The sequence below is a fragment of the Lepidochelys olivacea genome (assembly GCF_965140295.1).
Source record: "Lepidochelys olivacea isolate rLepOli2 genome assembly, chromosome: 1".
NCBI classification, from domain to species: domain Eukaryota; kingdom Metazoa; phylum Chordata; order Testudines; family Cheloniidae; genus Lepidochelys; species Lepidochelys olivacea.
Genome location: NC_140411.1, coordinates 6,461,378 through 6,485,772, shown reverse-complemented (window position 1 = coordinate 6,485,772; position 24,395 = coordinate 6,461,378). Strand labels below are relative to the sequence as shown.

The 24,395-nt window shown below is 48.3% G+C and overlaps 1 protein-coding gene and 1 pseudogene across 2 annotated transcripts in view; one reads left to right on the top strand and one right to left on the bottom strand.

Moving 5' to 3' along the window:
• Nucleotides 1–286: 286 nt before the first annotated feature.
• LOC311513376 (olfactory receptor 52B2-like) overlaps nucleotides 287–24,395 on the bottom strand; it is a 34,470-nt gene continuing 10,361 nt past the window's right edge. The window contains exons 3-4 of the mRNA XM_084615161.1: nucleotides 6,495–6,602; nucleotides 287–4,006 (exon numbers count right to left, since the gene is read on the bottom strand). Of these exons, the coding sequence (XP_084471287.1) occupies nucleotides 3,012–3,962 (951 nt within the window). The 5' untranslated portion in view covers nucleotides 3,963–4,006; nucleotides 6,495–6,602 and the 3' untranslated portion in view covers nucleotides 287–3,011. The remainder of the gene's footprint in view (nucleotides 4,007–6,494; nucleotides 6,603–24,395) is intronic.
• LOC311513300 (olfactory receptor 52P1-like) lies at nucleotides 19,179–20,636 on the top strand (annotated as a pseudogene). The gene has a single exon. The product of its transcript is annotated as an olfactory receptor 52P1-like (transcript).

Sequence of the window (24,395 nt, the reverse complement as noted above, 5' to 3'; positions counted from 1 at the left end):
CCCTTAAACTGAGAGATCTCTCTAATGGGGATAGACTCCCTCCCCACCCCTCTATTCCCTCCCCATACTTCCACCCTGCTGCTCTGGTGGCTTATAATTAGGCTTGGTAGAATTCAATTTTTAGTTTCTTATAACTTTGCTGGGTAGTTTCAACTGTTTGTTTTTAAGCTTTTTGGTATTTTTATAAATTTTAATTTTCACAGTTGTTGCCGGCACCCAGTGCCAGAGGCGAGCAACAGCAGGGGGTTCGCTGCCCAGTGTGCGTCACCCAATAATCACAATGGGGTGGAGAAGCAGAAAAGTTTATTTGAAGCTTCAAAGAAGGTACAGGGAGATTAGAATCTCAAATCCTGCACACAGAGCAGGAAGTTACACAGGATTTTATACATCCTTTCTTCAGCATACTTATCCAATAGCAAGCTGCCCTAAGTATCCATATAGCCAGCCAATCCAGTTACCAGCTAGTTCCCTTGTTCTCTATACCAGCTGTTAAACCATACATAAAGCTGCTTTATTCAGCATTGTTCTTCCATATCCGTCTTGTTTGGCCTTGTTTAGTTTCAGGCAGTCTGACTCTGCAACATATTGTTGCAGATCCTCAGCATAACTGCTGCGAGTGCCTCCAGGCAGGGGGCCCAAGGACACTTGGGCCTGGTGCGAGGGGGCTTCATCAACACTCGTGGTCTTCCATCCCCTCGAGTTACCTAGTGGCCATGCCCCAGTGTCCCCAGCACAGTTGTGGGAAATTAATGGGGGGAGGTCAGATACATTTTTAATGACAGTAGAAGTTGAGATTTCAAAGAGTTCAAGCTTTTATACACAGAGAGGTGGGTGAGGTAATATCTCTGTTTGGGTCAACGTCGGTTGGTGAATGGAGGGAGGGATAGCTCAGTGGTTTGAGTATTGGCCTGCTAAACCCAGGGTTGTGAATTCAATCCTTGAGGGGACCATTTAGGAATCTGGGGCAAAAATTGGGGATTGGTCCTGCTTTGAGCAGGGGGTTGGACTAGATGACCTCCTGAGGTCCCTTCCAACCCTGATATTCTATGAATGAAAGAGACAAGCGTTTGAGCTCCACAGAGCTCATAGGCACTCAGACCCGGAGAAGAGCTCTGTGGCCCTTGAACACTTGTCTCTTTCACCAACAGAAGTTGGTCCAATAAAAGATATCACATCCCCCACCTTGTGGCTCTCATATCCTGGGACCAACAGGACTGCAAAAACCACAAGGTGCCAAGATATAACAAAGTAAATATCCTAAACTCAGAAATGATTTGTTGAGTTATCATTCACTAGTCCATTTGTAACAAGCCTAACTCAGAGTCTAAATTACTGGATTTTGACTCTAAGACTATGTCTACACTTTTGTTGGTATAACTTATGTCACTCAGGGGGTGTGAAAAAAATACACCCCCGGAGCAACATAAGTTTCACCAAAAGAAGCGTCCATGTGGACAGCGCTATGTCGGTGGGAGAGCTTCGTCCACCAACATAGATACCGCCGCTCATTGGAGGTGGTTTAATTATGTCAACGGGAGACCTCTCCCATCAGCACGGAGCAGCTACATGAGTGATCACACAGTGCAGCTGCAAGCTCACAAGTGTAGACATGGCCTGACAAGTTCTCAAGCAGCGTTTTTCTGGCTTCCTCTTCCTGTAAATTTCAATTATGATCAATGGAAATATGTTAGTGGGTTTGTGTGGGTACAGTAAAATCAACAGCTAATTTCTACGTTATTATCTGCAAAAACCACAGAGTTTTCAGGTGCGAAGTTATCTTAGATAACAGCCTAAGTCTTCAATAAACATTTAATTAAAAATGAAAAGAATGGAAAATATTTTGGATAGGAAGAGCTAACACCTCCCATCAGATCCTTACGGTGGAATTCAGCTAAGAGCTGAACACAAAAGGGGCTGTACAATGGGAATGTGTATCTGGTAGGTGCTTCAAAGTGTGAAATAAGGATTTACAGATGCTCTTCTTACTTCTGGACTGTGGTAAATGGAGTGTCAAAAGGAACTATTTTGGGGAGCCACATGTGGGGCCCAATCCTGCATTCCATGCACCCTCAAAACCACCATTAACTGATTTAATGGGGGTGCAGTGACAGCTGAAAGGCCCCTTGATGGAAAATCCTGGCTGTTGGGTTACTTGTCTCTATTTGTCATGTGCATAGTTCACATAGACTAGGTCATCTCTTTCATCTTCATCAGACCACATGACTGATTCCCCTCCTACTGGTACAGGGAAGCGAAATCACACCTGGGCCCCAGAGGGGATTCACTGCAAACCCTCTCTCAGGGATTATATTTCTATTTTTCCAGAGGCTCCACAGGAGTCCAGATGCCCCAGAGACATGCTGGCTGGCTATGGATCCTGGCCTGACACAAACCTCACCACTGGACTTTCTACTGCAGGTACCTTGTGCAGTGCTTAATTTGTGCCAGGCCTTTCATTACAAATTAAGCCCTGGGAGGAGGCAGTGGGGCCCAGGTGCAATGAGGGGGTGGGAGCCCAGGGTGCCGTTTTCCTAAAGGCCAGCCCTGGCTCTGTCCAAGTCTACAGTTAAGAAAACAAATCCAATATTTTTGAAAACTTTGAGATACAAGAGTAAAAGACATGACCCAACACAGAGTTCAGCAGGGCAGAACGTGGGTAAAAATGTACCTCTCAGAAATACAGTAAGGGCCACATCTTCAGCAGGTGCTTATCAACGTAGTGACTCTGACTTTAATGGAGCAATGCCAGTTTACACATGCTGAAGATCTGGTCCTTAGGTCCTACCAGCTTCCATTTGTGATCCTTTGTTTCTCTTTGTTTTCTAAGTGCCATGCTTTAGTCTTAGGAGAGTCTCACAATTCCTCTGACCAGCAAACACTACACCATGGAGCCTGAGATGAGGAAGAGACCATCTAAAATGGTCTAACACAAAGTTTCCTGACGGGCCTCACTGGAGCCCACAATTTCCATCTGGTTTATTTCTAAGGGGATAGCATCCCAGTCACAGCATTCAGCACCGCTGCCCTGCCTTGAAGAACAGGCGGACCACCTTTTCCCAAATTAGCTTCGTTTTCACTGCATAGACGATGGGGTTTAACATGGGTGGAAGGAGCACGTAGAGATTGGCCAGTAGGATGTGAAAGTTGTGGGGGACGTTGTGGCCAAACCGATGTGTGAAAAAGGTGAAGAATGCTGGCATGTAAAACATGGATATGACACAGATGTGGGAGCTGCAGGTCCCAATAGCTTTGAGCCGGGCGTCCTTGGTCGGGAGCCTAAAGACAGCCCTGAGGATGAGAACGTAAGACACAACAATGAGCACAACATCCAATCCTGGTGATAAAAGAGTTGTAGTAAAACCATACCAGATGTTGACAGCTATATCGGCACAGGCCAGCCGGGCTATGCCCATATGCTCACAGTACGTATGAGGCATAATGTTGTGTCCACAGTACGGTAGCCTCCAAAGGAGAAGAAGTGTTGGGAACATCACACAAAAGCTTCTAGCTAGAGCCGCCAGCCCTATTTTGGCTATTACTGAATGTGTTAGCACAGTCGTGTATCTCAAGGGATCACATATGGCAATATACCGATCATACGCCATGGCCAGCAGGATTGTTGACTCAGCAATAAAACTAATATGTGTAAAGAGCATCTGGGTCAGGCAGGCATCGAAAGAGATTTCCTTGGAATGTGCCCAGAATATGCTCAGAGTTTTGGGCACTGTAGAGGAAGACAATATTAGATCAGAGATGGCCAGCATGGCCAGGAGAAGGTACATGGGCTCATGGAGGCTTCGCTCCGTCACGATGACAAATAATATGGTAAAATTTCCGAAAAGTGTGACGATGTACATCAGGCTGAATGGGATGGAGATCCAGATGTGCAGCTCCTCCATGCCTGGGATGCCAATCAGGAAGAAGGAGGCAGGATGAAAGCTGGTTTGATTGAGAGCTGACATGATGTGACGAGGCTTCCTGTCTGAATTCACCCAGAGTCCCTTCCCTATAGACAAATAAAATATCATATGCCATCAATAATGAGAAGTACTTTGGATTTCTATAGCACCTTTCCTCTGGGGATCTGTGACAAAGTGGAAATGTTCTTAACGTTTTCTCTGAATACCGTGTGCCTCCGTTTCCCCTATGTGTTACTCAAGTATCTAGGTGGTGGGACAGGGGTGTGTGATCGTTGCAGAGACCCCTAGAGGGCAGATGTGACTGCACACTGGCTGCCTTGGCACAGACAATGGGTGACACTCTGTATCCTGGCAACTGATAGCCAAAGCCCATCCTCTGCAGGGAGCCAGCTGAAGGTGTTGGAGAACAAAGGGAGAGGTGTAGGCCAGGTGACCTGTTTGCCCAGGACAGATACAAAGCAGGGAGGCAGGGCAGCTGGGAGTGATGGAGCCCATCTCCTGGTTTGGGACTCAGGGGCAGAACCCAGGGCTCTGGATCCCCCCTCAAGGTGGACTTTGCTGTAACTTCCTGCTTTTTTGTGCTAAAAAGATCTGTTCTATGCTGTGTTCCCAACGACTAATTAACCCTTCTGTTTTACAGTGGCGGCTGGGTCGCTGCTGACTGCAAAGTTGGTGTGCAGGGTCCCTTTGGGGGTGCGTGAGGCTTCCCCAGGTATCCCCTTCAGGTGGACTCGCTGCAGGGCGCTCACGGGGTGAGCAGGGGCCTGAATGCTCAGAGGTCAGACCCAGGAGGCGTGGAAGCAGAGCAGGCTTCTTCCCTGGTGATAGGTGCCCTGAGGGGAGACGCTGCCCCAGAGTCCTGTTTGACTTCATTCAGAGCGACGCCAGAGCACCAGCCTGTCACTCCGTGACAGGATCCCAAAGTGATTTACAAATATCGTTGAATTAGCACTCACAACCCACATCTGAGCTGAGGAGCCATCCATGTACACGTTTTCACTATAGAAAGTAATAAAGGCAATGCAAATACGTGCATTTTACAGATGGGGAAATTGAAGTACAGAGAAGATCATCGACTTGCCATGTGCACTGAGCAAATCAGTACTAGAGAGCAGAATAGAACCCAGGAGTCCTGACAGTTCCCTGCTCTAACCAGACCGGCTATTATTATTATGAATTTGTTTTCTAGTACCCAAAAGTCTACCTGTCAGGTGGCAGAAGATGATTACAGGGGGTTGGACTAGATGACCTCCTGAGGTCCCTTCCAACCCTGATATTCTATGATTCTGTGATTACATAATAGTGGTGCATTGGGACTGATTGCTATTTACTGTGCATAACATGTTAATTCTGTTACCTATTCATCCACCCACCCTCTTTTGACTCATGTTTTTGTCTGTTTCTTCTGCCTCTCATGCCTTATCTTTGTCCCAGAGGGTGAGCCCTTTGAGGCCGGGACTGTGGTTGTGCAGAGCCCAGCCCAGAGGAGGTCTGATCATTGATTCGCAGCTCTCGGGACTGCTGTAATACAAATAATGACAATAATGCAAGCGTCTTTGCAGTACATATAGCAGACAAGGACCATGCCCTAAAGAGCTTGCAGTCTCAGACACCAAACCTGTAAAGGCCACAAATAGAGGGAAAAAATAGCTGAACTTTGAGGGCCAAATTCAGAAGCAGAGGTGTAAGGAGGTATAAGTCTGATGAGATGTGTCAGTTACACCGCTCAGGGAAAGTGAGCCGGCAAAGCAATTCAGGGGCTTAACATTTGCCCACCCCCAGTTTGTGCAGTCGGGGCTCAAACAGCAGCCTGCTGTCTAAAGAGCTGCCTGGTGGTTTGCATCACTGCCCTGACTGAGTGCTCTGCAGCTCTTTGCATGCCATTGGTGCAGACATTTAATCTGCCCCTTGCATTTCATAACATCTTCCTGCGTGGCCTCTGAATGTGCTCAGCTGACCAAGCCTGTACATCACACTGGCCAAATGTCACATTCCCCTCTAGTGACTGGGCCACTGGAGGATAAAAGCCTACTATTGCTCCCACCTAACAGAGTTACCTCTTCAGTGCAGATGGTAACCGTTCTGATGAGCCAGGCAGGGAGGTGTTACACCTACTTTCCTTTAATCCACACTCCAGTCCTTTTTGGTCTTGTCTACACAGGGGAGTTAATTTGCACTGAGTTTGTTCACACTAAGTGGTGCATATTAGATGGTACACACTGACTGTGTGCACATTGTCAACTGTTTTCTTATTCAGTATGTATCTCGATGGCTGGGCAGTGTAAATGCTCAGCATTCTGGGTGAGTATCCCATGGTGCTTTGCTTCATGGCTGGGCTCTATGTATTCTGGGACTTTTCTCTTTGCAATTGTGGGATTCGTAGCAGCACTTTGCCAGAAGGGAGTGGAATCCTTAGACCTCCTTCCACCTGCTTTGCCAGTTGTTTGCACTGTCCCCCATGGTTGCATGCACGCCTCTAAAAAACAGCAAAGCCACTAATATGGACAATATTTAATTAAACTAATAAAGTTCTGGTGATTAAAAACTGGGGTATAGAGAGATTTAGGGACTCACCCAAGGCCACACAGGATGTCAGTTGCAGAGTCTCGACCGGAGCTCAGACTGTCCAGGCTCCTAGTCCCTTGTCTATCCATCAGCGCAAGAGACTCTGCTGCTATTTGCCTGTTGCATTGAAAGAAATATCCTATTCCTATCCTAACTTTACAGTGAGGACAAAAAACAAACAAACAGATGATGTGGTCATATTATATGGTAACACTCTTTCCATTCCACTAGAATCTCAGGAGGACACTAAACAGAAGATACTAACTACCGCAATGTTTAAATCAACAGCTCCAGATAACTTGCCACCAAGAGTTTTCAGAGCTGGCTGAGCAGTTCACCGGACCATTAATATTGATTTTCAAGATGTCTCAAAACACCAGGGAATTTCCAGAAGACTGGAAGAAAGCAAATGTGACAATATTTAAAAAGGGTAAATGAAATGACTGGGTAATTATAGGCTTGTAGGTCTGACAGATCCCGGGTGAGATAATGGAGCAGCTGATATGAGATTCAATTAATAAAGGAGGTTAATATAATTAATGTCAATCAACATGGGTTTACAGAAAACAGATTCTGTTGAACTAACTTGATATCTTTTTTTGAGTTTGGTTGATAAAGGTAATAGTGTTGACGCAACAGACTTAGACTTCCATAATTCATTTGGCTTGATACTTCATGACATTTTGATTAAAAAACTAGAAAGATAGAAAATTAACTCTGCACACATCAAGTGACTAAAAACCTGGTTAACAAATAGGTCTCCAAATGTAATGTAAACAGGGAATCATCATCAAATGCTTCTAGTGGGATCCCACAGGGATCAGTTTTTGGCCCTACGCTATTTCACATTTTTATCAATGGCCTGAAAGAAAACGTAAAATCATCGCTGATAAAGTTGGCAGACAATACAAAGATAAGGAGAGCGGTAAGTAATGAAGAGGTCACGTCAATGATTTGGTGACTGATTTGGTGAGCTGAGTGCAAGCCAACACTATACGTAAATGTATATATCTAGTAACATAGCACGCAGGCCATACTTACAGGATGAGGGACTCTATGCTGGGAAGCAGTGACTCTGAAAAAGATTTGGGGCTCGTGGTGGATAATCAGCTGAAAATGAGCTCCCACTGCAACGCTGTGGCCAAAAGGACAAATGCAATTCTCGGATGCATAAATGGGAATCTAGATTAGGAACAGAGGGGTTATTTTACCCCTGTATTTGGCACTTGTGCAACAACTGCAGGAATCCTGTGTCCAGTTCTGGTACCACAATCTAAGCATGATGTCAATACATTGGAAAGGATTCAGAGCAAAGCCACAAGAATGATTACAGGATTAGAAAACATGCCTTATCGTAATAAACTTTAGGAGCTTGATCTATTTAGCTCAGCGGTTCTCAAACTATGGAGCAGGGTGCAGGAATGTGTCAAGGGAGGCACAAGCTCTGTGGACGCTTTTTAAAGAGCTCTGGCTGTCAGCCCTGGGTGGCTGGGGCTCATGCAGAAGGGCCGTGCACACCCAGGAGGTGAGGATAAAGGGGACAGACAGAGCCCCACCACCCAGGCTCTGGCTATTCTGCCCCCCAAATCACTCAGCCCCCAGGTGGCAGGACTCCAGCTGTCAGCCCTCGAGGTGGGGTGGCGGGGCAGCAGGAGTACAGAAGTAAGGGTGGCAATGGAGTGCTAAGCCTGCTGTAGGGTGACCAAATATCCTGATTTTATAGGGATCATCCTGATTTTGGGGTCTTTTCCTTTTGTAGGCTCCTATTACCCCCCACCCCCGTCCCGATTTTGCACATTTGCTGTCTGGTCACCCTAGTCTGCTGTGAAAAAATTCATATTGCCACCCTTGCTAACTGGTGCAGCACTGCCCTTGTAACGCCGACAGATCCCAGGCATCGGTGGGCAGGATCGAACCAGGGACCTCAGTGCCTGAGCCTCTACAGCATGAGCTCAAAGCCAATGGGCTGCTAGCTAAGGCTGTAAAGCAAACTCGTTAATCTCGTTCTCTAAGAGGTCTCGGTGCCACTAGACGGGACAGAGCACCACACCCAGGAGGTGTGTGGGTTACACCTTCACAGCTGGGCACCTAGCCATCAGCCACTGCTCTCCACTTTGCCTCCACAGCTGGGCACCTAGCCATCAGCCACTGCTCTCCACTTTGCCTTCACAGCTGGGCACCTAGCCATCAGCCACTGCTCTCCACTTTGCCTCCACAGCTGGGCACCTAGCCATCAGCCACTGCTCTCCACTTTGCCTTCACAGCTGGGCACCTAGCCATCAGCCACTGCTCTCCACTTTGCCTCCACAGCTGGGCACCTAGCCATCAGCCACTGCTCTCCACTTTGCCTTCACAGCTGGGCACCTAGCCATCAGCCACTGCTCTCCACTTTGCCTTCACAGCTGGGCACCTAGCCATCAGCCACTGCTCTCCACTTTGCCTTCACAGCTGGGCACCTAGCCATCAGCCACTGCTCTCCACTTTGCCTTCACAGCTGGGCACCTAGCCATCAGCCACTGCTCTCCACTTTGCCTCCACAGCTGGCTGGCAGTATATGTACTGGGAGGAGGGCATGAAGGACTACAGACACGAAGAAGGGGAGCCCGATCAAATGAGGTTGAGAACCACTGATTTAGCTTCTACTTTGAACTGGAACTTCCAATGGTCCCAAAATTTGACTGGCCGTTTGGGGCAAAAAGGGGCAACATTATGAATCCGTCTGGAAGCAGGGACTGAGTTCTCTCTTGCATGTGTTTGTGCAGCACAGGGAACAAAGGGCACTCAGCCCAGTTGGCACTTTTGGTGATATAAATGTTAAATGATAATGAGCAGGTCAGAAAATGGCTGTGTCCCCCCTTGAGCGGGCAAGTGACATGCCCCCCAGCTTTGGGCCTAGAAGCTGCATCTCCCGAAGGCATTACCCTCCCATCTGCAGATCCCTGCCTCTCTAATCACTATCCCCATCCCACTGAACCCTGCTGAATGCCGGAGACCTGCCCTGAACCCAAACATTTCATGCAATCGACTCACCAGGCTCCTGCCCCGGCCGGGGATGAGGAATCTCTGCCTGTATCCGGGTGGGGAGTGGCAGGTGGTGAGGAATCTGCACTGACCAGGGCTGAGACACAGGGATATTTATACTGCCGCCCTGGGAATCCCAGCAGGTGGCTCAGAACCAGTAGGGAGCCCAGGGTCAACATGACTTTAACCCTGACTCAGGTGGTGAAGTGGAGCAGCAAATTAACTGTCTGAGCCTGAACTCCCTTTTCGCCTGGCTGCAAGATATCTCCTTGGATTATAACATGGAACATGAGGAGCAGGCCCCAGGGCCATCCCAAAGCATTACATCGTGCTGTGCTTCACATCAGGCATGATGCAATGTACAAGCTTAAAGTGAGCAGGTTACATTGCCTGCCTCCAGCTGGGCCCACAGGGAGGATAATGGACCAAATGTTATCATGGCTTGCAGGGGGTGTTGTTATTTTTTCATCTCATGTGCTAGAGGCCTGTGATTTGGAGCCAAAGGGTGCCAGGTTGTAGTCTCAGGTCCCCAAGTGTGTACGTGCGATTGTGTCTGTTATCTGCCACATGTCATTTTGTTACCATGGGCGTGTTGGTACGAAGGTTCAGCTTGAAAGTGAATGTCCTGAGGACACTTTCTGCTTAGGAGACATTGCTGTGAGAGCAGAGATGATAGAAACAATCCAATGGAGAGCCAGGGTGGGAAATGGAGAACTGAGGGCTGGGCCACGCGAGAAACAAATACAGAGAGGTTGTGCAAAAGGAGCAGAGAGCAATTCTGATGAAAAAGGAAAGAAGCCCAAATCTGGATTCCTAACATTAGGCATCTAAAATCTGGTAAAGGAGGCCTGGTTGCCGTTAGCTCGAATGTCATACTTCTTACTTTCTCAAATTGAATCAGAATTTGGTGAGTTTAAATTTTCAGGAAACAAAATTGCAAAATTAGATTTGCCCAAAGAATCAAGCTGTTCACAGAGCACTGAACTCCTTGCAGTTTGTTTATTCCTCGTTTATATCAGCAGTAAAAGGCTTCTAACAGCTGTGTAAATGTTTAGCAGAACAGGATTCTGCCCGTAGATGTAGAATCACAGAATCATAGAAATGAAGGGCTGGAAAGGACCTCAAGAGGTCACCTAGTTCAGCCCCGACCCCGTGCTGAGGCCAAGAAAACCTAGATCATCCCTGACAGGGGTTTGTCCAACCTGTTCTTAAAAACCTCCAGTGACAGGGATTTTACAAAAAGAAAAGGAGTACTTGTGGCACCTTAGAGACTAACCAATTTATTTGAGCATGAGCTTTCGTGAGCTACAGCTCACTTCATCGGATGCATACTGTGGAAAGTGTAGAAGATCTTTTTATATACACACAAAGCATGAAACAATACCTCCTCCCACCCCACTCTCCTGCTGGTAATAGCTTATCTAAAGTGATCACTCTCCTTACAATGTGTATGATAATCAAGGTGGGCCATTTCCAGCACAAATCCAGGGTTTAACAAGAACGTCTGGGGGGGGGGGGGGAAGGGGGTATAATTCTTGATGAATTATAACATTCATAAACCAGTCGGAGAATACTTTGGATACTTTAGATAATAGCTAATGCTCCCCAGGTCTTCACTAATCCCCAGTGACTAGAGGCGGAGATTTTGGGAGCCGTGGGAGAGTTGGAATGGGATCTTGGATTGCAGTCGCAAATTTACTTGAAAATTGGGGAACAGTTTGTGCCCTTTTTAGTGGATACCAGAGCCACCCTTTCCACTTTTGTTCCGGGCTCTCTTTCTAATACCAAGGTCTGGGTAGAGGGTATTGAGGGCAACCTGTGCCCGGCTCCCCTATCCTGCCCCGTCCCTGTGAAGCTGGGCTCTTTAAAGTTGTCACATAGATTTGTTGTTATGCCAAAAGGCCTCACTGACCTTCTTGGGTGGGATGTGCTTAGCAAGCTGGGAGCGCACATATATTGTGCCCCCGAAGGACTTTGCATGTCCGTCCCGCACTTGGCGGTTGCTTCTCTTATGGCCTCGGTTACCCCGATTCCCGATCTCCCCACAGAATTGTCCAGCGTTCCACCCAATTTGTGCAGCGTGAGTTCCACCACCGTGGGCCTCCTTAAATCAGACACTCCAGTCAGTCTGCAGGTGAGGGATGGGTCGCCTCCCTCCGTAAAACAATATTCCTTGCCGAAGGAGGCGGAGGAAGGTATTTCCCTTCTTATCTCTAGCTACTTAACCCAGGAGGTTTTGGTATTGTGTAGTTCTCCTTGTAATGCTCCTATCCTTCCTGTGAAAAAGCCAAGACTGGGCCCGGATGGGCACCCAATTTATCAGTTTGTTCAAGATCTGTGTGCGATAAATAGTTATGTTATAACCCCCCACCCAGTGGTCCCTGATCCGAGTACTGTCCTGACACTGATTCCCCAGTCGGCTACTTCTTTCACGGTTGTAGACTTGTGTGCTGCATTTTTTCAGTATTCCTTTGCACCCTGACTCCCAATATCTGTTTGCGTTCACTTGGGGGGGCCAGCAGCTAACCTGGATGCACCTCCCCCAAGGGTTCTCAGGCTCCCCCACTATTTTTTCCCAAATTCTAGCCGATGATTTGAAAGACATTGTTTTGCCCAGCTCCTCTGTTCTAGTCCAACATGTGGATGATTTGTGGACTGCTAGCTCTGATTATAATGCATGTTTAGCTGATTCTGTTACTCTGCTTACTGCATTAGCTAATAAGGGCCACCGTGCATCTCCATCCAAGCTGCAGCTGTGCAGAACCCCAGTGATCTATTTAGGTTTTGTGATTCAGCCTGGAGAGCGTTTACTCTCCCCTGATAGGGTGCAGGCAATCCAGGATTACCCATGCCCGATACAAAAAAGTGGGCTTTCCTGGGGGCTGCGGGGTTCTGCCGACCCTGGATAGTGGCCTTCGGGGAATTGGTGAAACTGTTAGTCCAGGCCACCACAACTCCTAACCCCGATCCTGTTCTCTGGACCCCGGAGATGGAAGCTGCTTTCACGTCCACAAAGAAAGCCCTGATCTCTGCACCCGCCGTGGGACTCCCGGATTACAGTAAACCATTTTTTCTCTTCAGTCACGAGCAGCAGGGAGTGGCCAGCGGTGTCCTATTGCAGTACCTAGGGGATCGCCCACACCCCATAGCTTACGATTCCATACAATTAGACCCTGTCATTCGGGGATCAGTCTCCTGTGTGCGGTCCACAGCCGCTGCGGCCCTTATGGTGGACCGGTCACGCCCTATTGTTCTGGGGCACCCTCTGACTGTCTGGGTCCCCCACGAGGTTGAGGTTCTCTTAAAACACCATACAACACAGGGGCTGTCTCTGCTGTGGGCACACAAATACAAGTGGATTCTGCTGGCCGCTGACAACATCACCTTTTGCCGCTGCAATGTCCTCAACCCTGCTACACTGACACCCCTTCCGGAGGATGGCACGCCTCACCATGTATGTATGGACGTCGTCACTGAGAGCGGTAAGCCTCGCCCGGATTTATGCGACCTCCCTCTGAAAAACCCGGACCTGTCCCTTTTTACCGATGGCTCCTCCTTCTATCTGGAGGGCCAGCGGGTATTTGGCTATTCCATCACTACTCAAACAACCGTTGTAGAAGCAGCCCCCCTTCCACCTTCCTTTAGTGCTCAGGGCGCGGAATTACACACTCTTAGTAGGGCTTGCTTGTTGTCTGTTGGGAAATCTGTTACCGTGTATACAGACATAAGGTGGGCCCCATGCATGCCCCTGGGCTTGTCCCCATTCAAGGTATTGTTTGGGAGGCCAGCTTTGGTTCTGGGAACCTATGTTCCCACTCACACTAGCCTTTTGGATGGAGAAGAGACCTTGACCAGGTAGGTAGCCAGATTACAAATAGAGCTCAATAACAACCAGTCTGGGGCTCAATTGTTTCAAACCACGCCATTGGGGTTACAGGTTCATCCCTTCAAACCAGGGGATTGGGTGGTGGTAAAAAAATTCCCCCGTACAGACCCCTTAGAACCCCGCTGCGAGGGGCAGTACCAGGTTCTGTTATGTACTTATTCTGCTTTAAAAGTTGCAGGTAGAAGTTCCTGGATCCATCACAGCTACGCTAAGTTGGCACAGGGACACCCGCCTGGGCCTGATGAGCTCTCTGACGAGCTGCTTCGCAAATGAACACCACTGGCAGTCCCTGGGCTGAACTCCCCAACTATTGGGATCTTGAGATTCCATCAGGACTTCTTGTTACCTGGACTTATATTTGTTGTCCTGTTTTTTGCATGGTACACGGGAGGATGCAAATACTGGTATGAGTGGCCAGTGGAATCCCCTCTCTATTCTTGAGTTCGGTTCACGGATGGGAAGGCAACAGCTTCCTGCATTTAACCCATGCTATAGCACAGGGGGTTAACCGAACGCAGTGTTGGGTCTGTATTCATACACCCATGTACATAGGTCAGGGAATCCCATTGGTAGGGATGCCTATCCCTCTCAACCGAACCCTCCTGGCTGGATTATGGACAGACACTCCATTTAACTGGAATGTTACAATCCAAACTTGGTTTATTGATATGGTGGCCCAGGGTAATTATGCTTTATGTGTGTCACAACGTAAGAATTTCGAAAATACAGTTTTTGTGGGTAACTTTGTAGGGTGCAATGATACCACCCGCATTAGCTCTGGTGCGGCAAGTTCCCCCAAGTATTCCAGGGTGCCATGGCCAGTCCCTGAGGGATCAGGCTGGTTCTGGTTGTGCAACCACACGGCTTATAAGGTCCCCCCAGCAGGTTGGTGTGGTACATGCACCTTAGGAGCCATAGTAGCCACTGATGCAATACACCAGACGCTGGCCCAGGGGGAAATTCGGAACCTGGTATGGAGGAACCGACTAAATGTCCCATTAAACCCTCTCTCTGAACAGCCTACAGGCTTTCACTCCTTTGTTCGTTGATTTTTGCCCTGGGTGGGGGTGAGCGAATTGGAAAAGGCTATAGTTAATATTTCTGCAGCCTTAGAATTAATGGCAAATGCCACCGCAGACGCCTTGTCTACCCTTCAAATTGAGGTGACTCAGTTATCTCAGACCACACTGCAGAACCGCTTAGCCTATCTCCTTGCAAACCGGGGGGGGGGGGAGGGGAAGGGGTGTTGCGCTCTTGTGTCTTTGTGAATCAACACCGCAGGGTGAAAACCGATATCCACACCCTTATGCAGCAGGCCACCTCGCTTCACTGTGTCACCCTCGACGACACCAGCACCGGATTCCATGATGCCTGGAGCTGGCTCACCTCCTGGCTGCCAGACTTGGGGAAGGTGTATTTTGTACCTCATTCTTATGGCTGTTTCTGTTTTTGTATTATTCTTTGTATGCCTACAATGCTGTGGTATGTGCTGCTGACAAATTTTAATCTTGCATCGAGGTTATTCTGCCCCAATATAGTTTACTGATGTAACCCTTCTGCCTGTCAGAGTTGGCAGCAACAAGGGCCAGGTTCAATATCTAGGGGTTCCATTCCAATAACACAATGCAAACCGGCTCGAGCCCCCACCCAGTGACCTGGGACAAATATATACCACCCCCGCTGGGCGCCTCCAAGAGGCAATACTTCCTCTCTCGCAAGCACCTAGTCTGAGTGTAGCAAAAAGCCTTTTAATAACAGAGAGAAACAATGTGGCATTATGTTGGGGAAACACCATCAACAGGATTCATAACACAACCCATGAGCAAAAAACCCACCCAAGCAAATTGGGATGTGTCCTTTCCCTTTGGTTCTTGAGTCCAGCAACCCAAAATCACCCGAAGTCCCAAAAGTCCAATGACCCCAAAGTCTCTGTCCCTGGTCAGGGCAGCCCCAGAGTTCAAAAGTTTATCTGCAGAGTTTTACCTCCCAACCTGGGTGGAGATTGCGCGGGGGGGGGGGGGGGGTTAAGGGGCACCTTACATGGTCCAAAGCTGATGGCCCCACCTCTCCATAGGGCTCCGCTCTGCCAGCCGCCCCATGAGCTGCTCTAGGCATCCGACAAACTGCTCTGCTCCACCAGCCGCTCTGCTCCGCTCGCCGTCCCGCAAACTGCTCCACCATGTATCTTCAGGCTCCCCCACTACTTAACCCAACACTCAGTGATTTCAGCTCTTAGTCAGTTCAGCTCTTTTGTGATTTCAGCTTGTAGCAGGGGAGCCCCAGTGCTGGTGCACCATTAGCCCAAAGTGAATTCAGCTCAGCAGCCTGTGACTAGACTCCTTATGAAATCAACATTAGCTCTGATATTCCACAGTGGAGAGAGGAGGAAGTGCAATTAGCACTAAAGACCCTCAGCAGGGGGCTCATGCCACCAAATATTAATACCTGTCCCCAGCCTCTCTCAATTCACAGAGTTTTGTAATCATAGAATTTCAGGGTTGGAAGGGACCCAGGAGGTCATCTAGTCCAACCCCCTGCTCAAAGCAGGACCAATCCCCAATTTTTGCCCCAATCCCTAAATAGCCCCCTCAAGGATTGAACTCACAACCCTGGGTTTAGCAGGCCAATGCTCAAACCACTGAGCTATCCCTCCCCCATGTCCCTTGCCTAGCGAGTGCTACTTAGTTGATGGCGAGTCCCGCCATCATAACAAAAGGCCAAGTACAGTTCCACTGTCCTTGATTCCCATAATCAGGGTAATAACAATTTATTCTTCCTGCCCCAATAACAGAGACACTGGGGATCCCACAGCAGCCAAAGTGACCATTTGGGCAGCTATGGCCTCATTCTAGGCGGGGTGGGTGTGCCTATGCAAATGAGATCAGTCCCTGAAGTTCTTTTCCACAACTTGCCACACCTCTCCACCAGATGTCAGAGTGGAGCTCATCCTGACTCTGCTTACACTGACCTACATAAGAAAAGGAGGGACTGTTAGGGGAAATCCTGTTAGGGGAAGATCCTGGGAACTACAGGCCAGTCAGCCTCACCTCAGTCCCTGGAAAAATCATGGAGCAGGTCCTCAAAGAATCAATCCTGAAGCACTTGCATGAGAGGAAAGTGATCAGGAACAGCCAGCATGGATTCACCAAGGGAAGGTCATGCCTGACTAATCTAATCGCCTTTTATGATGAGATTACTGGTTCTGTGGATGAAGGGAAAGCAGTGGATGTATTGTTTCTTGACTTTAGCAAAGCTTTTGACACGGTCTCCCATAGTATTCTTGTCACCAAGTTAAGGAAGTATGGGCTGGATGAATGCACTATAAGGTGGGTAGAAAGCTGGCTAGATTGTCGGGCTCAACGGGTAGTGATCAATGGCTCCATGTCTAGTTGGCAGCCGGTATCAAGTGGAGTGCCCCAAGGGTCGGTCCTGGGGCCGGTTTTATTCAATATCTTCATAAATGATCTGGAGGATGGTGTGGATTGCACTCTCAGCAAATTTGCGGATGATACTAAACTGGGAGGAGTGGTAGATACGCTGGAGGGGAGGGATAGGATACAGAAGGACCTAGACCAATTGGAAGATTGGGCCAAAAGGAATCTGATGAGGTTCAATAAGGATAAGTGCAGGGTCCTGCACTTAGGACGGAAGAACCCAATGCACAGCTACAGACTAGGGACCGAATGGCTAGGCAGCAGTTCTGCGGAAAAGGACCTAGGGGTGACAGTGGACGAGAAGCTGGATATGAGTCATCAGTGTGCCCTTGTTGCCAAGAAGGCCAATGGCATTTTGGGATGTATAAGTAGGGGCATAGCGAGCAGATCGAGGGACGTGATCGTTCCCCTCTATTCGACATTGGTGAGGCCTCATCTGGAGTACTGTGTCCAGTTTTGGGCCCCACACTTCAAGAAGGATGTGGATAAATTGGAGAGAGTCCAGCGAAGGGCAACAAAAATGATTAGGGGACAGGAACACATGACTTATGAGGAGAGGCTGAGGGAGCTGGGATTGTTTAGCCTGCAGAAGAGAAGAATGAGGGGGGATTTGATAGCTGCTTTCAACTACCTGAAAGGGGGTTCCAAAGAGGATGGCTCTAGACTGTTCTCAATGGTAGCAGATGACAGAACGAGGAGTAATGGTCTCAAGTTGCAGTGGGGGAGGTTTAGATTGGATATTAGGAAAAACTTTTTCACTAAGAGGGTGGTGAAACACTGGAATGAGTTACCTAGGGAGGTGGTAGAATCTCCTTCCTTAGAGGTTTTTAAGGTCAGGCTTGACAAAGCCCTGGCTGGGACGATTTAACTGGGAATTGGTCCTGCTTTGAGCAGGGGGTTGGACTAGATGACCTTCTGGGGTCCCTTCCAACCCTGATATTCTATGATTCTATGATTCTATGAAATCAACCTAGTTAGTATATGTGACTCCATTTTGGGTTTCCTCTTGGCCATTAACTAGAAGCGAGCACATTACGTACCAAGGGAGGATCCGTCAAGGTGGACAGCTGGACAGTTTCAAGATAAGGGAAACAAAGGAGACAGGAACCAGCCGACATGCCTGAAATAGTTCCTAATTCAGCTTTTTTGCATGGGAAAGGTGGCTGCAGGGGATTGGTAATAGATAAGGAGATGGCCTGTTTATTGGTTTAGGCCCCCCCGAGGCACACAGGCACGATGTTTTGCCAACAGTATATAATCTTTGTGTAACCTGTAATCTGGGACCCATTCTGCTTAACAGAACGGTACCACACTCGAGTGCAATAAACCTACCAACTTTGAGACACTCTGCAGTCTGTCTTTATTTGGTTGCCTCAGCCTAGAAGTGAACTGTACGTGTCCTAACTAGAATAATTTGTAACGATGGCTATTAGCTAGGATGGGCAGGGATGATGACCCCAGTCTCTGTTTGCCAGTAGTTGGGAATGGATCACTGGATGATTACCAGTTCTGTTCATTTCCTCTGGGACACCTACCATTGGCCACTGTCAGAAGACAGGATACTGGACTAGATGGACCTTTGGTCTGACCCAGTGTGGCCGTTCTTATGTTTCTCATGTTCTTATGCTCTATAGAGCATGGGCCGTATAAGTGGGTTTGTCTACACATCCTTTAGCTTGAAGTCTGTGTTAAATTTTACAGTTCATTTCTGCTCCCCATCCAGTTCTGAGTTGAATGGCAGAAGCTGCTTCCTTTGGCAGAAACAGAGAAGACATAGCTGGCTGGGTCAAGTGAGCTCAGCACAGTTGTGAGGAGAAGGGGAAAGCCAGCATCAGCAAGTGGGGGCTAATCAAGTAAAAAGCAGAATTAGCCAGGGAGGGGAAGGGGAAGCTGAGAGGAGGCAGAACCCAGGGAGGCCAGTTAGTGCCTGGCTGAACCAGGTGAGGTGTGTGTGAGCCTGACAGCACCCACACCTGAGTGCTGAACCCAGCAGGTCTCAGCTAAGAAGCCTGGTGCCAGCGAAGTCAGCACCAGCCCAGGCCCCCCCGGCAAGGGGAGGGACAGGATTATGTTATGGATATTCATGCAGCATGGTTCACAGGGCACTGCAGAGCGACAGAGGGGATGGGACCCTGCTTTGGAATGAGGCTAAGAGCAGGTCTAGCTGCTGGGTTCCTCCAGCATCACCCTCGCTACTATCAACCTCGCTGAGACCGTAGAAACTAGGAGACCCGGTGTTGCTGGGTTGAGACTCCTCTGCCCCTATTCTTGCTTCCTCCAGGGACAGCAATTCCAAGTGCACAGGGTGCTGTGAGCAGCACCGGGCAGCGTCCATACAGAATTGGTCTCTCCTTTGGCTTGGTCTCCCTTCCCTGTTTTATTGTGTCCTTATTCACAGGCAGCACGAGCTGCAGTGAACACAGCTGGAGAACCAGGGGCCAGCCATGGCTGCTACCAACCTGACACCTTCAAACCCTGCCATGTTCCTGCTGCTGGGCATCCCCAGGCTGGAAGCAGCTCACGTTTGGATCTCGGTGCCCATGTGAACGATGTACTTGGTGATCATCGTCAGGAACTGCGCTATTCTCCTAGCCATCGCCACAGAGCCAGCCCTGCACCGACCCATGTGCTATTTCCTCTGCATGCTGGTAGCCATCGACCTGGGAGCTTCCACCTGCACCCTGCTGAAATGGCTCTGCATCTTCTGGTTTCAGGCCAGGAAGATCAATGCCGGGGCCTGCTTGGCCCAGATGTTCTTCATTCACTCCCTCTCCATGATGGAGTCGTCTGTGCTGTTGGCCATGGCCCTGGATCACTACGTGGCCATCTGTGCTCCCTTGGGCTACACCTCTGTCTTCACCGGCCGCCTCGTTGCCAAACTGGGCGTGGCGGCCATAGCCAGGGGGGCGCTGCTCATGAGCCCCTGCCCCTTTCTGATTAAAAGGATGTCCTTCTGCTGGACCAACGTCATCCCACACACTTACTGCGAGCACATGACTAAGGTGAAGCTGGCCTGTGGAGACACCAGCATTAATCATGCCTACGGCCTCAGTGTGGCATTGCGAGTCATAGGTGGGGACCTGCTGTTTATCGGTCTGTCCTATTTCCTGATTGTCCATGCTGTTCTGCACCTCTCGTGCTGGGAGGCCTGGCTCAAGGCCTTTGGTACCTGCAGCTCCCACATCTGTGTCATCCTGATCTCCTACACCCCGGCCCTCTTCTCCTTCTTCACACACCGCTTTGGCCACCATGTGGCTCCCCCTATCCACATCATCCTGGCCAACCTCTACCTCCTGTTCCCAGCCATGTTGAACCCCATCGTGTACGGGATGAGGACCAGGGATATCCGGGAGCGAGTGCTCAGGGTGATCCTGCAGAGCACAGGTACCCCCAAACCTAGGCCCGACAGGGGCTCCATCCTCCAAAGGCCACCCAGCCAGTTCCCCCAGGCAGAGATTCCTGTGCACGCGGTGCTCCCTCCCAGGGGCCTCGTCTCAGGGTCTGTAAAGCAATAACTTCCTATGGCTCCCTGATAGATTGCACCAGCCAGGAGGGGCCCATATTCCGGCTGCGAGGCACGGCAGCCCTGAGTTCTCCCAGCGCCACAGAGAGTGAACCTGTCTGGGACTCCAGGGGAGAAGCCATTGCCTCTGATTCCCACCTTGACCCGGAGACAGTCCCAGGGCCATAGGCACAGCATGGTAGACTGTATCCTGGAAAGCAGTGACTGAAAAGGACTTACGTCAGCATGGGCAAGCAATTCGACATGAGTTCCCAGTGGGATGCTGTGGAACAAAGGGCTAATGTGGCATTTAGGTATATAAATTGCAGAAGCGAGAAGGAGCAGGGAGGTGATTTGCACATCTGTAGGGGGCTTCGGTGATGGATACTGCATCCAGTTCTGCATCCAGTCCATATTTTACAGAGCTGGTGATAAATTTGAGAGGGGAAGAAAAGAGCCACAAAAATTATTTGAGGGCCTATATAGCAAGAGACTTAAAAAGCTCAACCTTTTAGCTTATCGAACAGGAGACTGAGAGGGGACTTGATTACACTGTGTAAAGACCTTCTTGGGGAGAAAATCCTAAATACTAACGGGCTCTGTAATCTAGTGGAGAAAGGCAGAACAAGAACTCATGGCTGGAAGCTGAAGCCAGACAAATTTAAATTAGAAATAAGGCATAATTTTTAAATAGTGAGGCACTTAACCATGGAACAGTCAACCAAGGGAGGTTTGGTGCATTCCCCAGCTCTTGTTGTCTCCAGATCAAGGCTTAGCTACCTTCCTGGAAAATACTCTTCAATCAAACACAAGTTACTGGGCTCAATGTAAGCGTAACTGGGTGAAAGTCTGTGGCCTGTGTTAGGATATAGATATTCAGGCCTGTCTGTAAAGGCCTATACTCTAAGAATTTAGGTGTATTCTTATCACTTGGCTAGTGATAGAGGTATAAAAGAAAGAATCAAAACCACTGTCTGCTGGTGTAAGGGCCTTCTCTTACTGTGACAGTTTGTGGCCCAGTTCTCAGGCTCAGGCCTTTGGCTAAGCAGCAGAGGCAGCCATAAGCTGGGAAGCGAATGGTCACATCCTCACATTCCAAACTAGTCACATTGAAAGAAGGTGCTATTGGGCTGTTAGGCACTATCAGGACAGGATTGTATTCCTATCACCTCCAGAGAAAGGGAAGTGCCTAGAAAATGTAAAAGGAAACTTAGTTTGATAGCATCCTGTCTGGCAAGAACTCACTTATCAATAGCTGGGATGTGAAATCCTCACTTCTGTATTGTTTTGTCATTATAGTTCCCACTTTGCTGTTGTTTGTCTGTATAATCTCTGTCTGGTTCTGTGATTGTTCCTGTCTGCTGTATAATTAATTTTGCTGGGTGTAAACTAATTGAGGTGGTGGGATATAATTGGTTACATAATCATGTTACAATATGTTAAGATTGGTTAGTTAAATTTCAGGAAAATGATTGGTTAAGGTATAGCTAAGCAGAACTCAAGTTTTACTATATAATCTGTAGTCAATGAGGAAGTGACTGGGGTGTGGGGGGGGGTGTGTGAGATGGGAACAGGGAATGGGGGTAAGAAAATTGGAATCATGTTTTGCTAAAGGGGGAGATGGGAACAAGGAATGGGGGTAAGAAAATTGGAATCATGTTTTGCTAAAGGGGGAAATGGGAACAGGGAATGGGAGTAAGGAAGTTGGAATCATGCTTGGCTAAGGGCAGGAATGGGAACAGGGACATAGGTGTAAGGCTCTGTGGTGTCAGAGCTGGGAAGGAGGATACTAAGGAAGGAAACTGGAATCATGCTTGCTGGAAGTTCACCCCAATAAACATCGAATTGTTTGCACCTTTGGACTTCGGGTATTGTTGCTCTCTGTTCATGTGAGAAGGACCAGGGAAGTAAGTGGGTGAAGGAATAAGCCCCCTAACATCTTGGTGCCGGTGACTCGGATGCATCGCATTGGATAGGTGAGTGGCAGCCTGTAAGTCCCCCTCCCCAACAGTCCGCGCAGCTGCTTGGAGGGGGTATCGCGAACTCTCGTGATGGTAGTTGCGGGTTCTGGCAAGCCAGGGTAAAGGATTTTTTGGATAAATGGATAAGGGAGGACCAGGGCCCATACCAGGTACAGGGGTCAACCTGGGATAAGATTAAAAAGGAAATGGAGGAAGTGTTAGGGGACCCAGAGGTATGGGGGGTGGCTGAGGAGCACACCCTCCTTGGTATATGGGTAGGGGAAGAAGGTCCCTGCCCATCGGGACTGAATGCCTCCCAGGGAAAAGAGGCACTTCAGTCTGCTTGAGAGGTTTGAAGTAAGGGCAGCATTATGGGAAGCTGCCAGAAATCTTTCAAGTTTGGTGCTGCTTCAGCAAGGGCTGCTGAAGGGTTGTAAATTAGTTAGGGGTAGTGAAAGATGATTTGGCACAAAAGGGTTTAAGGTCAAAATCAGAGTTAACAGACCACCTTTAGAGACTGGATCTGAGACTTGGTCCTGGGGGAGTGGAGGAAAAAAATAAATAAAATAAAAGTTTCAAAGTGCAACCTGCCTTTCCACACTCTTTTGTTTTTCTGAAGTTTTAATGGAGGGTACTTTGGATACTTATGTGAGATGTCAAGAAGGAAGTTTTTGTTTAATGATAAAACCCAGTTATATACATGTAACTGTATGTGCAACTCTGTGCAGTCACATTGGATGGAAGCTTGGTAATTAAATTATCCAAGGGGGTCAGGTAGAGTGGCTACTCCCACCACTATGCTTCTGTCCACAGAAGCCTTTATAGCTATTCTGAGGAAAAATGGGCCCTTTTCCCACAGAAATGGTCTATAGGGGACTGCTGCAGGCAGCAGGTAGAGAGAGAATCTGATCAAAATTATTTGACTTTTGGGTAATGTAATCAAAATCACTAAAGGATGGAAGGGGTTTCTACTGGAACTTAACTTGGCTGCCCCTGGTTGTGTCTAGTTGTACAAGATGGAAGTGTAATTGGGGTACAGTTGTGTAAAAAAGAGTAATCACAGTGCAAGGGATGTTAGGCAAAACAGAATTTTGTGTGTGTGTGCACAGGTAAAAGAAAAGGAAAAGGGGAGGAATGATGGGAACACTGAGCCTTGGGATGGCTCTGGGGGATCAGATTGTTGCTTTGGTGGGTTCTGCATGAAAACTCTGTAGGCATGGGGGAGGCAGTTATACCTTGTGTAAAATTAATTTGGCTAATATGATGTTATGGAGGTTAAACTATATGGAAGGAATTTGCATTTTCCCAGGACATGTGCAGTGTATATTGGAAAAGGAGTAAAAGAAATGCAAATAAAACATGGTACTTCATTAAAATCCTAATAGGGCTCCAAAAGGAGCCACAATAGGTTGTGCTTTCTTTTTCAGATCGCTGTGTTTTGAAGCAGGAGATGAAAGTGGAAAGTGATCAGAACTCTGGTGGAAGTAAAATGCTTCCCTTTTAAGACAGTGTCTGAGCTGCTAACAGCTTTGGATCCAAAAGCAAGCTAGTAAGCCTCTGTGTGTAAATGCAAATTACCTAGCTGATGGGCACAAAGGAGCTGCAAATAACTGAATACATCTGGCCAGCAAACAAGCTACTAGAAGACTCAGATTATGGCCCTTCAGGAAAGGGAGGTGAAAAAAACAAGTCAAGCCTGAAAATAAGGGGGACAGGTTAACCTTAAGGGGTGTGTGTGTGTGTGTGTGTGTACAGTGCTAAAATCTGAAGCTGTGTCTCAGCTATTACCTGAGAATAAACTTAAAGCTTGGTACAGCAGAGAAACTATTGCAAACTTGGTCTGTTGTACAAGAGGGGAAACTGAGGTACACCATCTCATAAATTTCATAAATGACCAGTGAGTGAGGTAGTTCACTAGCCTGACTATAGAACAAAATAAGGACAGTCTGGAGGTAATTCTTCTGTTTTTCCTGCAAGTAGCAAGGACATTTGTAAAAGAAAGTGGTATTATTATTAAGCAATAATCTGTCCCCACCATGGGGAAGGAAATTGTTTCTTTTGTTTTTCAGAGACTCTACAAGCAAGCTGGCGCCAGCGGGAAAAATA